Genomic DNA, 18,024 nt, shown 5'->3' with positions numbered 1-18,024 from the left:
TGCCTTCCCCAGTGCACGGCCCATTAACATTTTTGGGCCTGTGGGGTATCTGCAATGTAAAAGACGGTGAGTAGCCTGCGCGGGACCTTGCAGATGACTGCGCAATCCCGCAGCTAAGCGGGAACATTGACCGTAACATCTTACTGCAGTGTCTCTTGTCCATTGTTCAGCTCAGTGGCACTGCCTTTGCTTGGTACCACTCTTGCCTATCTGATTGTAGCCACAGCAAAGGCTTCTCTTCCACACCCCCCCACCCCCCCCCCCAAAACAATCTAGCCTTGGCACCATCCTGTTCCTCATCTAAGTGCTGACTGTTGGCAATGTCATCCGTAGACATGGTGGTCAGCTTCTGCGTGTACCCTGGCGCCATCCAGCTCGCGACCCCTCCACTGCCTTTGTTATCAGCCTGCTTTTCCGATGAGCTGCAATTTTCTTAGCTATTTTTCTGTACCATTGCCACTGATTGCATCCCCGCGCCTCCTTCTGTGGCTTGGCGTCCATTTTTAAATGCCCACGTCCCTTGTGAACTGCAGTAACAGGTGCATGGACTAATGTATAAAAATTATTGGATTCTGTTAAAATGAGCTGAGTGTAGAGGATCCAACAGGCCTGAGCAAAACCGTTGTGCAGTATCTCAGTTGCAGATTCAGTGGTTGTGCGCTAAATCACGTTCCAGCAGAGGATATCCACCAAGATGATTCTTAACCTTTGGGCAGCTTTTCCAAACAAATGATTTTGGTTGACAAATCTATCTGAAAGGGTCCAACTGGGATGGTCTACTATGAAGTCCACTGGGTGCGGTTTGTTTAGCAGATGGCCATGTAATAACAGAAAATATTTCTAAGTCATTTTTCTGTAGTAAAAGCAATCAAAATATCCAGTAATTTGTATTGACAGGAGGGGGTTGTAGTTGCTAAAAGATTAGTCTTTGGAACAGTCAATTACAGTAGCATGAGTGAAGTAATTAACTTAATTCCTGCTTCATAGAGTCATAAAATAGTGCAGCACAGAAAGAGACCGTTTGGCCCATCGAGTCTGTGCCGGCTCTTTCTAAGAGCTATCTAGTTAGTCCCATTCCCCCGCTCTTTCCCCCTTAATCCTACAATTTTTTTCTCTTTCAAGTATTTATCTCATTCCCTTTTGAAGGCTATGATTGGGTGGTGGAGACAGATTCAATCAGGCAGTGCATTCCAAATCCTAACCTTGCGTTGTGTCAAAAAAGTTTTTCCTTCATCTCGCCTCTGGTTCTTTTGCCAGTCACCTTAAATCTGTGCCCTCTGGTTACCGACCCTTCATATTCTTACATCTCCTTTCTCATTTCATTAAAATTATCTGTCATTAGTTGTAGACCAAAGGTGCAATTGATGTTTTAAGATTTCTTGGTTTGGCTCAATGCTTGGTTTCCAACATAGGGTTTCATACCTTTGGAAATCTGTAATGTGTGCTCACAGTTTGGAAATAGACTAGAACATTTGGTGTTTGTCAACCATTCAGCATGAACATCGGTAGCTACTGAAGGAGTTTCTGAAAGACTTGATCATTCAGCTGAATACTGCACACTTGAATATTTTTTGTCTCCACCTTTAACAGTGGTACTACCAGAATCTGGTCAGAATGGAGACTATTAGCAGAACAATAGGTTAAGTTATGCAATCAATTATTTACCCAGTTGAAACTATTAATAAGGTTTTCTTTTTGACGCAGTTGTGATAAATCTTTATTGATTCAACAGGTGTTCACAGATGGTATTACAAACAAGCTTGTTGGTTGTTCCGTTGGCGATTCATTAGAAGATGTTGTCTTGGTGAGGGTATATGGTAACAAGACAGAGCTGTTTGTTGATCGTGAGAATGAGCTGAAGAGCTTTCATGTCCTGCAGGCTCATGGCTGTGCTCCACGGCTGTACTGCACCTTTCAGAACGGGCTCTGCTATAAATTTATGGAAGGCACTGCATTGGATCCGGAACATGTCAGGGACCCATCTGTTTTCAGGTACTTTCCCTTTTAATGGCTTTTTCCAAATACCTAAAATATAGAAAGTAAATTATGCATAATTTTCATATTTCACTACAGTTATGGTTTAAATTTAGCTGACTATTGTGGTGGCACTAACTTTAAAAAAAAAAACATTTCAGACTTCCGTTTATACGGCAGTTCTCTACTAGTGGAAGCTAAAGTTTAAGAACGTGAGATGCTTAATTGTGATCATATTGCACTGTGTTTCCTTGTCCTGTGCCAGACAATTTTTTTCCGATTTCGTCATCATTGTGAGATGCATGACTTCTCATTTAGATTCCCATTCAGTACCCTTTTAGTACTTTTTGAAGGGCTGACTACCATTTTTATCTTGGTCTGGAAGTGATTAATTATTTTAAAAAGTGTAAATTTAATCCAATTTATTCTCTTCCAATTTACATTTTCAGTGGCCAGTAATAACTTTAAACAAATGCAAGCCTTTCCTTAAATGGCAAGAAAAGTCCAGGGGCGGTACTTTTTATTCATATATGCCACACTCCCATTTTTTTAATTGAAAAAAATAATTATTTTACCTGAAATTTCTCTTTTTAATAAAAAAAAAGTCATAGAGACCTGCTCAAGATTGTTGCAGGTTGACTCGGGTATAATCAGAAAAAAAGTAACTAAATGTCTATTGGATGAGTTGAAGTTTTGGCTGAGAAGAATCATTACCATCTCCCTGTAACTTCAGTAAAAGAAATCTACAGGAAACTTTCGATTTACCGGCACCTAAATAACCGGAAATCTCGGTTAACCGGCAAAATTCAGGAGTAGGTTCAGGTAACTTTTATTACTTGCCTTCCTCCATGTGTTGCTGTGCAAGGGTGTGGCTGCAGCTGTTGCTAAGCTACAGAGACACTTGCAACTTGTGGCCATTGTTCTGAACCTGTTGCTAACAGGGTTTGTTGCTTTATACGGAGCTCTCAGCTCCGTATCTTTTACTATAGCTTTCGGTTATCCGGAATTTTTAATGAACCGGCACCACGTCGGTCCCGTCCGTGCCGGATTAAAAAAAAGTTTCCTGTATACCCTCAACATTTTAGTTGAACCCTGGTGTAAGCAGAAGTGTAAAAGAAAGCAAGACTTGCATTTATATCGTCCCTTTTACGACCACTGGATGTCTTGAAGCGCTTTACAGCCAATGAAGTCATTTTTGGCGTGTAGTCACTGTTGTAATGTAGAAAATGGAGAAAAGAACTCCACATTTACTGGTAGTTTAAAAACTGTTATTACGTATCGGTTACTATGCTGTTTTAAATCGTTAAAATGTTCCTGTAAACATTTTAAAAATGAAGAGAAATTACTTCTTTTATACTGACTAAACATTATTCAATTTTTAATATCGGTGCTAACATTAAAATGTGTTAAAAGTCACCTAGTCGCTCCATTTTGACAGAACTTAGACAAACTTCGTCTACAAGATCTGTACCCAAAGCAAAAATGCCTCGATCATTTCAGTATTTTAGTTCATAAAATAGCATGGAAATTTTCCCTTTCAAATGGCAGCAGTTCGCTCTGGTCCTCAAAGTACTGTTCTATGTCTTTAACAAGTTAAATTAGAAGAGACTATGAGAAGGGCTTTTTATGTTGTTGAAAATGGCACTGGCATTTAAGTGATTTCAAAAGCTAAGTGGTAATGCTTACACTGGCAAGTGTATGCATTTTTATGTTGCAAAATTATGCAGTGTTATTTATTGGCTTTATTCTTTTTTTCTCCCACTCAGGCTTATAACCAGGCAGCTGGCAAAGATTCATACTATTCATGCTCATAATGGCTGGATTCCCAAGCCAAATCTTTGGTTGAAGCTGGAAAAATATTTCACCCTTGTTCCCACAGAGTTGGCAGATGAGTGCTTGCATGCAAGGTACAATCCATTTGCTTTCATTTCGTAGAGTAATCTGTATTGCACCATGCAGGTAACATCAATGTTACAATTTGCAACAAAAGACAGCTTCCATAGGCATCTTCTATGAGCAAAATATAACACTTGTGGTATGTAGTGAATGGGATTATAGCATGCCTCAGTGCTAACCTCTACCCTTTTATCACTGGGTTGTATGGGAAATACAGGTAGACTATCCTTTATCCGAACTTCCAAAAACCGAATTTTTTTGTTCAGCGTAAGTCGTGCGCACGACATGACCAGAGTGGCGCACGACTTACACTGAGCAGGGCAGAGGGTCACCGAGTTCCCTCCTGGGTGATGCACTATCAATTGCTACAAAAGACTGAAGTTGAGAAAGTAACAGACAGGCTTTTATTACCAAAGAACAGAGCATGCCTCTTGTGGTTGCCTGGTATCCAAAAGGGCCGGGGGCTGCCGAGCAGCCACCTTTATATCCAGCCATGAGGGTGGAGCCAGGGGTGGAGTCAGCTGAGGCATGCACAGACAAGTACAACAATATGCAAGAGTGAACAACAGTACTAACAACAGTGGTGAACAACAATACTAACAACAGTGGTTTACCACATTCACCCCTTAGAATTGAGTCCGGCAGGGTGAAGTGCACTAAAAATTCATGTACTGAAGTCTATCAGGAGGCCTAGTAAGCCGTCCTGAGCGTCGCAGCAGCGGCGGTGATGGTGCAGCATCCAACGTTGAACCCGGTGTCTCGTTCAGAGGAGGTGTAGCAGGTGGCGGACCCTGGGGCTGCTGCATGCCGTCTACAGGGGTCAGAGCGCGGGTAATGGGAGGTAGCGATGGTGGTCTCTCAGAGGCACCCAAAGGTGCGAGGTCTCGTGCGGGGACTGTGTCCTGGGGGTAGGCAGGAGTAGCGGTGGGTGGCGAAGAGGGTGTTTCAGGAGCACCCGCAGGTGCGAGGTCTCGAATGGAGACTGTGTCCTCCCGCCCGTCCGGGTACACCACGTAAGCATACTGCGGGTTGGCGTGGAGGAGGCTCACCCTCTCGACCAGGGGGTCCGCCTTATGGGTCCTCACGTGCTTCCGCAGTAGGACGGGTCCTGGAGAAGTCAGCCATGTTGGTAGCGAAATCCCCGACGTGGACTTCCTGGGGAAGGAGAACATTCTCTCGTGAGGAGTGGCATTGGTGGGTGTACAGAGCAGCGACCGAATGGAATGGAGCGCCGCAGGGAGGACCTCCTGCCAGCGGGAGGTCGGAAGGCCCTTAGATTTTAAGTTTAAAAGGACTGCCTTCCAGACTGTCGCATTCTCCCTTTCCACCTGGCCGTTACCCCGGGGGTTGTAGCTGGTGGTCCTGCTTGTAGCAATGCCTCTCGCGAGCAGGTACTGCCGAAGTTCGTCGCTCATAAAAGATGAGCCCCTGTCGCTATGGATATAGCTAGGGAAACCGAACAAGGCGAAGAGGTCATTCAGACATTTAATGACCGTGGTACTGGTCATGTCCGAGCAAGGGATGGCAAACGGGAAACGGGAGTACTCATCAATTATATTGAGGAAGTACACATTGCGGTCAGAGGAGGGGAGGGGCCCTTTAAAATCGATGCTCAGCCGCTCGAAGGGGCGCGTGGCTTTGATCAGGCTCGCTCTGGCCGATAAAAATGCGGCTTGCACTCGGCACAGATCTGGCAGTTCCTGGTCATGGTCCTGACCTCCTCGATGGAGTAGGGCAGGTTACGGGATTTGATAAAATGGAAGAACCTGGTGACCCCCCGGGTGGCAGAGGTCATTGTGGAGGGTCTGTAATCTATCAACCTGCGAGTTGGCGCACGCACCACGTGATAGGGCATCTGGGGGCTCATTGAGTTTCCCGGGCCGGTACAAGATACCGTAATTGTAGGTGGAGAGTTCGATTCTCCACCTTAATATCTTGTCGTTCTTGATTTTGCCCCGCTGCTTATTATGAAACATAAAAGCTACTGAACGCTGGTCAGTGAGCAGGGTAAATCGTTTTCCGGCCAGGTAATGCCGCCAATGTCACACGGCTTCCACAATGGCCTGGGCCTCCTTTTCGACAGAGGAGTGTCGAATCTCGGGGCCCTGGAGGGTCCTTGAGAAAAAGGCCACGGGTCTCCCCGCCTGGTTAAGGGTTGCAGCTAGGGCAAAGTCAGATGCGTCGCTCTCCACTTGAAAAGGGAGGGACTCATCCACAGCGTGCATCGTGGCCTTTACAATATCGCTTTTTATGAGAGTGAAGGCTGCACAGGCCTCTGCTGTCAGGGGGAAGGAGGCGGACTTGATGAGGGGTCGGGCTTTATCCGCATAGTTGGGCACCCACTGAGCATAGTAAGAGAAAAACCCCAGGCATCTCTTCAGTGCTTTCTGGCAGTGGGGGAGGGGGAGCTCCATAAGAGGGCGCATTCTATCGGGTTCTGGGCCGATCACTCCGTTCTCCACTACGCAGCCAAGAATAGCAAGGCGCTTAGTACGAAACATACATTTGTCTTTGTTGTATGTGAGATTCAGCCGCTGGGCCGTCCGGAGGAATTTCCCTAGATTAACGTCGTGATCCTGCTGGTCGTAGCCGCAGATGGTGACGTTGTCTAGATATGGGAAAGTGGCCTGGAGCGCGTTCTGGTCAACCATCCGGTCCATCTCCCGTTGGAAGACAGAAACTCCGTTGGTGACGCCGAAGGGAACTCTGAGAAAGTGATAGAGCCGACCGTCAGCTTCAAAAGCTGTGTACTGGCGGTCCTCAGCCCTGATGGGGAGCTGGTGGTATGCCGACTTCAGATCAATCGTCGAGAACACCCGGTATTGTGCTATCTGATTGACCATGTCAGATATGCGGGGGAGTGGGTATGCATCCAACTGGGTGTAGCGATTGATCATCTGGCTGTAGTCAATAACTAGGCGCTGTTTTCCGCCAGTCTTCACCACCACCACTTGTGCTCGCCATGGGCTATTGCTGCTCTCGATAATCCCTTCCTTCAGGAGTCTCGCTACCTCGGATTTAATGAAACCCCTATCCCCGGCACTGTAACGCCTACTTTTGGTAGCGATGGGCTTACAGTCGCGGGTGAGGTTAGCGAACAAGGAGGGGGGGGGGACTTTAAGGGTGGAGAGGCTGCAAATGGCGCGCGGCGGGCGATTTAAAAACTGCTGGCTGCAGACCGTGAGAGGGGGGGGAGGGGTCCACCGTACGCTAAAGTGACACTCTTAAGATGGCACTGAAAATCCAACCCCAGTAGGACGGCAGCGCAGAGATCGGGCAGGACCAGAAGTTTTAAATTTTTGTATTCAGTACCCCGCACTGAAAGAGTCACCATACAGTAGCCACCGACTTCCGCTGACTGGGCTTTGGAAGCCATAGAGATGCGATGACGCGTCGGCAGGACCGGGAGAGAGTAACTGCGCACCGTGTCGGGGTGTATAAAACTCTCCGTGCTCCCGCTGTCAAAAAGGCAGGTAGTGGCGCGGCCGTTTACCGTAATGTCCATCATGGACCTGGACAGTTGATGTGGGAGAGATTGATCCAGCGTCACGGAAGCCAGCGTATGTTCAAGCGCGTCGATGCGGTCGTCCGATGAGGCGGTGGTGGAGTCCGGGTCCCCCGTAACCGAAGTCGGAGGCGTCCAAGATGGCGGACAAAATGGCGGCGCCCACGGTCCCGATCCCCACGCGGCTGGGGGAGCCCAAGATGGCGGGCAAGATGGCTGCGCCCGCGGTTCGCACGCGGCGCTGCTGGCGTTAGCGGTCTTCCCTTTGCAGGCGCTAACGTAGTGACCTTTCTTCCCGCAGCCGGAGCAGGTAGCATTCTTCGCGGGGCAGCGTGCTCTAGGGTGTTTAGCTTGGCCACAAAAATAGCATTTTTGTGCCTTGGACATCGCTGCAGCAGTCGGAGGTGGCGGTCCCATGGCCCAAGATTGCGGCGTCCACGGCGCGGGGTGATTAGGGGAGAAAGCGTCCATATTTCTGTGGGCTGCGTCGAGCGAGAGCGCGAGGGACACTGCCTTTGTCAGGTCTATTTCACCCTTCTCCAGCAGCCTCTGCCGGGAGTAGTCGGACCTTAGACCTGCAACGAAAGCGTCTTGTATCAGTCCCTCCGCATGTGCCGCGGCCAATACTTCCTTGCAGTCGCAGCCGCGTCCGAGTACCCGCAGTGCCCGTAGGAAGGCCTCCACCGATTCCCCGGGCTGCTGTCTGCGAGATCTTAAAAGGTGCCTGGCATAGACCGTGTTAACCGGGCGTGCATACTGCCCTTTCAGTAGGTCGATAGCCGCCGCGTAGGTCGTCGCATCTTGGATTAAAGTATAGACTTGGTGGCTCACCTTCGAGGCCAGGATTTTCAGTTTATTTTCATCGAGAGTCACGGTCGAGGCTTCCAGATACGCCTCAAAGCAACGCAGCCATTGTGCGAATTTAGTCGACGAACCCACTTCTTGGGGGTCTAGGTCCAGGCATGTTGGTCTGAGGGCTCGCAGCAGCGCCTGCTGCTCAGCGTTTTGCTCGGCTTTTTGCGCCATCGGTTGTTCAGCATTCGCAGCCAACATTTAACTTTGGTAATAAAATAGTGCATCAATCAATTGCTACAAAAGACTGAAGTTGAGAAAGTAATAGACAGGCTTTTATTACCAAAGAACAGATCATGCCTCTTGTGGTTGCCTGGTATCCAAAAGGGCCGGGGGCTGCCGAGCAGTCACCTTTATATCCAGCCACGAGGGTGGAGCCAGGGGCGGAGTCAGCTGAGGCATGCACAGACAAGTACAACAATATGCAAGAGTGAACAACAGTACTAACAGTGAACAACAGTACTAACAACAGTGGTTTACCGCACTGGGTAGGAGATTGCAGGCCGAGTCGGGCAGTGTGAAGGAGGTACCGGGAGAGTGAACCCAACAATACAGCGGCCTGTCCGATAGCTGCAGCGGCCCGTCCAATATTCTTTTCTCCCGACCCCGACCCGTCCGATATTCTTTTCTCTTTTTTCCCCCCCCCCCCCCCCGACCCCCAACCTGATTTGCGGGCTAGCTTAGTAGGAGTCAGCCGATATCCGGCTTTCCAGAGAAGCAGGAAGGGGATTGAGACACGGAACAGTCGCAAGAGGTAGCCTGAACTTTTACAATTTATATTAAATACAAATTTCCCAGTCTTATAATAATACCTTCTGAAATCCGAAAACCGAAACTCAGCTGGTCCCAAGGCTTTCGGATAAGGGATAGTGTGCCTGTAGTACATATTGCCCTTTCCATGGCCTCGGCCCTCCCTGTTCCTGTGACCTCATCTGGCCCTACAACCCCCTGAGATCTCTGTTTCTCAGTTTTGGTCTCCTTATCTGAGGAAGGACCTACTTGCCTTAGAGGTGGTGCAACGAACGTTCACCAGATTGATTCCTGGGATGAGAGGGTTGTCCTATGATGAGAGATTGTGTAGAATGGGCCTATACTCTCTGGAGTTTAGAAGAATGAGAGGTGATCTCATTGAAACATATAAGATTCTGAGGGGAATTGACAGGGTCGATGCTGAGAGGTTGTTTCTCCTGGCTGAAGAGTCTAGAACTAGGGGGCATAGTCTCCGGATAAGGGGTCGGCCATTTAAGACCGAGATGAGGAGGAATTTCTTCACTCAGAGGGTTGTGAATCTTTGGAATTCTCTGTCCCAGAGGGCTGTGGATGCTGAATCGTTGAGTATATTCAAGGCTGAGATCGATAGATTTTTGGACTCTAGGGGAATCAAGGGATATGGAGATCGGGCAGGAAAGTGGAGTTGAGGTCGAAGATCAGCCATGGTCTTACTAAATGGCGGAGCAGGCTCGAGGGGCCGTATGGCCTACTCCTGCTCCTAATTCTTATGTTTTCCAATTCTGGCCTCTTGCGCATCCCTGATTTTCATCGCTGTACCATTGGCGGCCGTGCCTTCAGAAGCCTAGGCCCTTAGCTCTGGAATTCCCTCCCTAAATTTCTAAGCCTCTCTACCTCTCCTCCTTTAAGTCGTGCCTTAAAAATTTGACCAACCTGTTCTAATATCTCTCTGTGGCTCTGTGTCAAATTTTATCTGATAACGCTCCTGCGAAGTGCCTTGGAACGTTTTACTACGTTAAAGGTGCTATATAAATGCAAGCTGTTGTACACTCCGGATCTCTACAATAGGTGGAAGAGCGCCAAGCTGGCAGATCATATAACAGGCTGAAACTATTAATTTAAATTTACTGACAAAGACACAATTATAAAGATACAAAAATTAAAACTATATATAAATTATTTAACTTGTTCTGATACTTAACTATGTTTGAATAACAAAATATTTGGAATACTAAGTCGTTTGTTAAACTTTTTAATGTAAGTGTACAACCTGTGTGCTATCTGATTACCAGATCAAACAATGTAGTCTGTATTCTTGCAAACGCCTGAATCTGTTCTCATGAAGAAAGATTGTTTCCATTTTAACCCGTGTTGGTTCAAAATTCTTCACATTTCTTAACTGAATAGAGATGGGAATGAGAATACAATCTTTCATACTGGTGTCATGGAGGATTATGATGTCATTGCGTTTTGCGATGTTGAAAGTGTTTACATGATGTACATAATCTTTACTGTAATCTTTTAAAATTCTACTACATACAGATGTCTTTTAAAATTCTACTACATCCTACAGATGTCTGTTCTGATTGTGTAGAAGCTCCATGGGCGAAAGGAAAAAGTGGAACTAACTTTTTCCGCTGAGGAAAATATTTGACCATTTAAGATAACACTTGACATTTGATAAAGTTCCACAACAAAGGCTATTTAAACTTAACTCTGGAGATTCAGGGTGAGCCCTGTAAATGGATAAGAAATTGACTAAAGGGTAGAAAGCAACAAATGTGTGTTCTGGTGAGGGACAGCACTGAGTTGTGCACCCCAGGGCATGGTCTTGGGGCCCACTGCTGTTTTTAATTTGCATAATTTATGTTGAATTCAAAAAACCACTTTGCATCTGGTAGCAGCCTAGGAGAGGCAGTCGAATTGGAGGAGGCAGCTCAAATTACAGAATGAACTGAACAAAATATCTGGGGAGAATGATCGCAGATGAAATTTAATGCAGACAAGTGCAAAGTACTGAACATAGGCAACAAAAATAGACAACACAAGTAGGGGGTAGAGTTTCTGCTTGTTTGCGTTAATTTTATCAGCGCAATCTGGGTGAAATTGGACGAACCGGTGCAAAAATATTACCACACGGACTGCAACAGTTCAAGAGGGTGACTCCCCACCACCTTCTCGAGAGCAATTAGGGGTGGGCAATAAATGCTGGCCTTGCCAGCGACACCGAAATCCAGATAATGAATTTTTTTTAAATAGGGGAATTTTAAACCAGTCACCTCAAGCGTAAATCAAGTTTCCATGATCTTTAATGCTGGCTTAAAAATCATTTTTCTGAAACTGGCCCTGCCTACAGGATCGGAATAATGAGGATGGCGAGTTTACATAGAAACATAGAAGATAGGAGCAGGAGTAGGCCATTCGGCCCTTCGAGCCTGCTCCGCCATTCAATGAGATCATGGCTGATCATCCAAATTCAGTACCCTGTCCCTGCCTTCTCCCCATATCCCTTGATCCCTTTAGCCTCAAGAAATATATCCAACTCTTTCTTGAATATATTTAATGAACTGGCCTCCACCACCCTCTGTGGCAGAGAATTCTACAGGTTCACCACTCTCTGGGTGAAGAAATTCCTCCTCATTTCAGTCCTAAATGTCCTACCCCTTATTCTTAGACTACGATCCCTGGTTCTGGACTCCCCCGCCATCAGAAACATCCTTTCTGCATCTAGTCTGTCCAGACCTGACGGAATTTTATAGGTTTCGATGAGATCCCCTCTCAATCTTCTAAACTCCAGTGAGTATAAGCCCAATCGACACAATCTCTCCTCGTGCGTCATTCCTGCCATCCCAGGTATCAGCCTGGTGAATCTTCGCTGCACTCCCTCCATGGCAAGAACGTCCTTCCTCAGGTAAGGTGACCAAAACTGCACACAATACTCAAGGTGCGGTCTCACCAAGGCCCTGTACAACTGCAGCAAGACATCCTTGTTCTTGTACTCGCACCCTCTTGCTACGAAGGCCAACATACCATTTGCCGCCTTAACCGCCTGCTGCACCTGCATGCTTACCTTCAGCGACTGGTGCACTTCCGCTCATTGCACCCATTGCGGCCGTTCTGGGAGGGACTTCAAATTGAGCTTGTTTTCTTAAGCACGCAGGCACATTTTTAAAGTTTTTACATATTAAAATTTTAATTATCTTCTTAGGCAGTCCCTCGGAACCGAGGATGACTTGCTTCCACATTAAAACTGAGTTCTTAGGTGACTGATGAGTCCAATGCGGGACCTACAGTCTCTGTCACAGGTGGGGCAGACGGTGGTTGAAGGGGCGGGTGGGTGGGGTGCTTGGGTTGACGTGCGCTCCTTGCGCTTGGCTTCCGCTTGCTCCCGGCGAAGAGACTCGAGGTGTTCGGTTTATTAAGCAACTGACTAATGTACACCAATGAAACTAGTAAATGGTTCCGTATAGATTTTTAAAGTAATTTTGAGTGGTTTTAAAATCTGATTACTCACAGCTGGTGGATTAGACACTCTTATGGAAAAAAGCTTATTTTTTGTGAGAAACCCATTTTCAGCTGTTTTTCTGAAACTGCACCAGGTTACCACTCTTAAATACATCAAGGAATATTTTTTAATTTAAAAAAAACGAAACTATTATCTTCTATTGCGCTGGTTCGTGGAAGATTTTAGGCTTGTGATTATGCAAATTAATTTCAGCAGAAACTTGGACTGTTAACTGTTGTAACCTAACCAGTAGAATTTCAAGCCAATTTTGCACCCAGTTTCCCAATCGCACCCAAAGCGGAAACTTACCTCCAAGTACTTGATGAATGTTAATGAAATAACTGAGGAAGAAGCTGGATGAGACTTAGTAGTCTTAGCAGACTTGACGACATTAAACATGTCCAACCACTGCAGAGCAGCAAGAGAATGTTGGAAGTACAAAGCCAAAACAGTAGAATTTAAGTCAGAGGAAGTTGTGATCAAACTGTGCGATGCTCTGGTTACACTGCACCTTGAATGCTTCATCCATTTCTGATGACCAAGATACAAGGGAGACACGCAAGCACTAGAGGCAGTGTAAACAAGAGCTCTTTAGTGACAGGCCTGAGTTATGAGGATAAACAAGAGAAACTTGGACTTTATAAAATACAGTTAAGGGAATGGAAAAGGGTAGATCCAGAATATTACTTTAAATTGTGAAAATAGGATAAGGGGACACTGATTCAAACTAGTGAAAGGTAAATTTAGGACTGATGTGGGTAATTTATTTGAATGTTTGACACATTGGGCGGGAACTTAAAACGGATGGTGGCGGATCGGCCGCCCGTTCTACACCCTGCCTGGTTTTCCTATCCATTGACTTCAATGGGTGTACAACGGGTGGCCGATCTACTACCACTCACTTTATGCTCCTGCCAAAGTTGTAAGTTCTGCCTGTGGAATAGAATTCCAGTGAGTGGTGGAGGCAAAAGAACATTTAAGTTGCAGCAATGGGGAGACTATCGGATCCTTCTGGGTGGCTAAATATAGATGGGCCGATTAGCCTTATTTGTTACTATCTTGTAATCTTGCACAATTTTGACAATTTCAGCAATCTGGATTTTTGGTAAAATCTGAGGAAATCTTTTACACACCTAGTAATAAAAAAAGTCAAGTAAAATCTGTTGTAACAGTTTCTATATTAAGCATGTGAAATTAAAGCAAACAGTTAATTTTTTATAATCTTTTATTACAATGCTAAAGACTTTTAGTGTAGTAATTGGTTATAACTTTTAGAATTTAATATAATTAACCCTTAGACTGTGGCCGGTTCCGCAAAACTCCTTTTTTTCCAAACAGCTTATGATCTTTCAGGTGTGTACCCTTCATCCGAAATAACATTATCTTGGTGGTATAATTCTAAACAAAACTCAATTTTGCATTAAAAAAATGTAAGCGCTTTACTTATGCTTGTCCAATTCTCTTGAATTCTACTTCAATTTTTAAAAATTCTGAAATGTAAACTATCTTGATTTCCTTCACCCTGTCTCTCTTCTCTTCCGCACCCCCTCCTTCCCCCCCTCCCCCTTTCCTATGCTCTGGAGGTGGAGGCAACTTTTAAAAAGTTTTTCTCTGGATGAAAATGAGATTTAGCGCTGGTTGTGCAGCTAATGAAAACTTCTTTTAGATCAACATACAGGAAACTTTCTGGTATCCGGCACCGATGGGACTGAGCTGGTGCCGTTGGATCAAAACTGCCGTAGAAACCAGCGCTAATGTTAAAACATACGGAGCTCAGAGCTCCGTGTGAAGCAACAAACCCTGTTGCTTAGCAACAGCTTCAAAACAGTCGGCGCAGCTTGCAAGCGTCTAGCTGAAGCTGTTGCTTGGCTATAGAGACGCTTGCAGAGCCAGGACTGGAGAAAAGAAGCAACGAAAAGGAAAAAAAAATTATCTGAACCGACTCCTGAATTTTGCCGGTAGATAGAGCTTTCCGGACATTTAACCTCCGGATAAACGAAAGTTTCCTGTAGTTGCATTATTTATGGGTACATACAACTAGGTTAATCTTGGATGTCAACATCCGATTAACTCACTGAAATGATTGCTGCTGAAATGGAACAGCACCCAGATGAGTAACCCTGTTGCACTGCACGGGTTAAATAATCCCAATGCAAGCTGCTTGGTCTGGGAAGTTGGAGATCGCTCACATTCAACTTGTAGTGGCTTACCTAGAGAAAGAAACTTTAGAGGAGTAATGAAGTCAACTGTCCTTAATTTTCTCTCTCTTTGGAAAAAGCATCTATCTTTAGGCAATAGCTTCAACTTACTCAGTGGGTGGTGGCCTATTTGCATGCAGAGCTTGAACTACATTTAAAAACTGGCAGCAATATGAGCCGCTTCTGCAGTAGATAACCTGGTATTCTTAGAAACCAAATGGTGTCCGTTATGTGATAGACCTATAATTAATAGGAGAGCACTTTGTTGTCTTACTACAAGATTGTGGAAGCAATTTGAAAGCTGAGATGTAAGGCAGATTTAACCCTAAAGTAGTGACTGTTTTTGATTACGGCTGTTAATTAAAAAAAAATACACTTTAATGGAATTAAAATATTTTAAAAACGTAGAATGTGAAAAAATGTTCTGACCTGATTTCCACTGATCCTGGTTACAGGGTTCAGATGAATTTGATTTTTTTTCCCTTTTGCATAATAAGTTAAAACCCACGTTGATCGTCTTTGATGTGCTATAGGAACAAGAGTAGACCATTTAGCTCCTCTGGCCTGCTCCACCATTCAGTGAGATCATGGCTGATCTGTGACCTAATTCCATGTACAGGAAACTTTCTGGTATCCGGCACGGATGGGACCGAGCTGGTGCCGGTCTATCAACAATGCCGGAGAATCGAGCGCTATAGTTAAAACATACGGAGCTTCTAAGCTCCGTATCTAGCAACAAACCCTGTTGCTTAGCAACAGCTTCAAAACAATCACAGCTTGCAAGCGTCTCTGTAGCTTAGCAACAGCTTCAGTTAGACGCTTGCACAGCCAGAAATGAGTTTAAAAAAAAAAAGTAACTAAAAGTAAAAAAAAAGCTATCTGAACCGACTCCTGAATTTTGGCGGTTAACCGACATTTCCGGTTATTTAGTGGCCGGTTAATCGAAAGTTTCCTGTACCCGCCTTTGCCCCATATCGCTTAAACCCTTTTGCTTAACAAAAATCTATCAATCTCAGATTTAAAATTAACAATTGATCGAGCATCAATTGCCGTTTGCGGAACAGAGTTCCAAACTTCTACCACCCTTTGTTTGCAGAAGTATTTCCTAGTTTCACTCCTGAAAGGTCTGGCTCTAATTTCTAGACTATGCTTCCTCGTCCTCGACTCGCCAATCAGCGGAGAAACTTTCTCTATTTACCCTATCTGTTCCCCTTAATATCTTGAAAACTTCGATCAAATCACCCCTTAACCTTCTAAATTCCAGGGAATATAACCCTAGTTTGTGTAATCTCTCCTCGTTGGAGTCCAGGTATCAGTCTGATAAACCTACGCTGCACTCCCTCCAAGACCACTATATCCATCCTACGGTGTGATGCCCAGAACTGCTCACGGTACTCCAGGTGTGGTCTAACCAGGGCTTTGTATAGCTGAAGCGTATCTTCTACCCCCTTGTATTCTAGTCCTCTAGATATAAAGGCCAGCATCCCATTAGCCTTTTTGATTATTTTCTGTACCTGTTCATGACATTTTAATGATCAATGTACCTGGACCTCCAAGTCTCTTTGGACCTCCACTGTTTTTAGCTTTTTACCATTTAAAAAGTACCCTGTTCTATCCTTTTTTGGGACCTTATATTTGCCTACATTGAAATCCATTTGCCACCGTTTAGCCCATTTGCTTAATCTATCAATATCTCTTTGTAATGTTATGCTTCCATCGACACTGCTTACAATGCTCCTTATGGCAGCTTATGCTCCTTACAATGGCACCAGCAAATTTAGATATGTGGCTTTCTATCCCATCATCTAAGTCGGTAATAAATACTGTGAATAGTTGAGGCCCCAACACAGATCCTTGCGGGACACCACTAGTCACATCCTGCCAATTAGAGTACCTGCCCATTATCCCTACTCTGTCTCCTGCTGCTCAGCCAATTTCCTAACCAATAATAATTTGCCCTCAATTCCATAGGCTTCAACTTTAGTTAACAGTTTCATATGAGGGACTTTATCAAATGCCTTCTGGAAGTCCATATAAATAACATCCATAGACATTTCCCTGTTCACTACTTCAGTCGCCTGTTCAAAAAATTCAATCAGGTTAGTCAGGTCAGGCATGACCTGCCCTTTACAAATTCATGCTGGCTCTCTCTGATCAGCTGAAAATGATCAAGGTGTTCAGTCACCCTATCCTTAATTATAGAAGACTTTAGTAATTTCCCAAAAACAGATGTTAGGCTAACTGGTCTATAATTCCCTGGTTTCGTCCCCTCACTATCAACATTGACCAGAAACTTAACTGGACCAGCCACATAAATACTGTGGCAACAAGAGCAGGTCAGAGGCTAGATATTCTGCGGTGAGTGTCTCACCTCCTGACTCCCCAAAGCCTTTCCACCACCTACAAGGCACAAGTCAGGAGTGTGATGGAATACTCTCCATTTGCCTGGATGAGTGCAGCTCCAACAACACTCAAGAAGCTTGGCACCATCCAAGACAAAGCAGCCCGCTTGATTGGCACCCCATTCTTGAACATTCACTCCCTCCACCACCAGCGTACCGTGGCTGCAGTGTGTACCATCTACAAGATGCACTGCAGCAACTCGCCAAGGCTTCTTTGGCAGCACCTTCCACGACCTCTTCCACCTAGAAGGACAAGGGCAGCAGGTGCATGGGCACACTACCACCTCGAAGTTCCCCTCCAAGTCACACCATCCTGAAGTATATCACCGATCCTTCATCATTGCTGGGTCAAAATCCTGAAACTCCCTCCCTAACAGCACTGTGGGAGTACCTTCACCACACGGACTGCAGCGGTTCAAGAAGGCAGCTCACCACCACCTTCTCGAGGACAATTAGGGATGGGCAATAAATGCTGGCCTTGCCAGCGACGCCCACATCCCATAAATTAATTTTTTTTTAAAGCAGAGTGACGTGCAATTTTCCAATCTAAAGGAATGGTTCCTGAATGGAGAGAACTTTGGAAGATTATAGTTAGGGTTATAGATTATAGGTATCTAGGTCAAAGAGATCTGGGAATACAGATGCATAAATCGTTAAAAGTAGCGATACAAACTGATGAGACTAAAAACGTACAAAGTTCTGGAGTTAATTTCTAGAGGAATATAATACAAAAGTAGGGATATAATAAATTTATATAAAACCTTGGTTAGACCACACTTGGAGTACTGTTTGCCGTCTAGTTTCCAGACTACAAAAAGGATGTTGAAGCACTGGAGTAAGTTGCATCCTCGCAATTCTGGTTTAAACATAAGAATTAGGAGCAGGAGTAGGCCATACGGCCGCGCGAGCCTGCTCCATCATTCAATAAGATCACGGCTGATCTTCAATCTCAACTCCACTTTC

General features: G+C 45.2%; 2 protein-coding genes and 1 long non-coding RNA gene across 12 annotated transcripts in view; 2 read left to right on the top strand and 1 right to left on the bottom strand.

Moving 5' to 3' along the window:
- pcdh15b (protocadherin-related 15b) overlaps positions 1-18,024 on the top strand; it is a 1,235,959-nt gene that overhangs the window by 983,205 nt on the left and 234,730 nt on the right. The window lies entirely within an intron of this gene.
- Positions 1-18,024, bottom strand: part of LOC147113651 (uncharacterized) — a 77,921-nt gene that overhangs the window by 33,167 nt on the left and 26,730 nt on the right. The gene's annotated exons all lie outside the window — the stretch shown is intronic.
- Positions 336-18,024, top strand: part of LOC147113652 (ethanolamine kinase 1-like) — a 35,073-nt gene continuing 17,384 nt past the window's right edge. Inside the window, exons 1-3 of the mRNA XM_085996091.1 lie at positions 336-355; positions 1,705-1,992; positions 3,741-3,881. Of these exons, the coding sequence (XP_085852217.1) occupies positions 336-355; positions 1,705-1,992; positions 3,741-3,881 (449 nt within the window). The remainder of the gene's footprint in view (positions 356-1,704; positions 1,993-3,740; positions 3,882-18,024) is intronic.

Source organism: Somniosus microcephalus, chromosome 8 (genome assembly GCF_052327205.1).
Source record: "Somniosus microcephalus isolate GS21.2 chromosome 8, FLI_Smic_1.0, whole genome shotgun sequence".
NCBI lineage: Eukaryota > Metazoa > Chordata > Chondrichthyes > Squaliformes > Somniosidae > Somniosus > Somniosus microcephalus.
The sequence above is the reverse complement of the archived record's forward strand: the minus strand, read 5'-3'. Positions and strand labels throughout refer to the sequence as shown.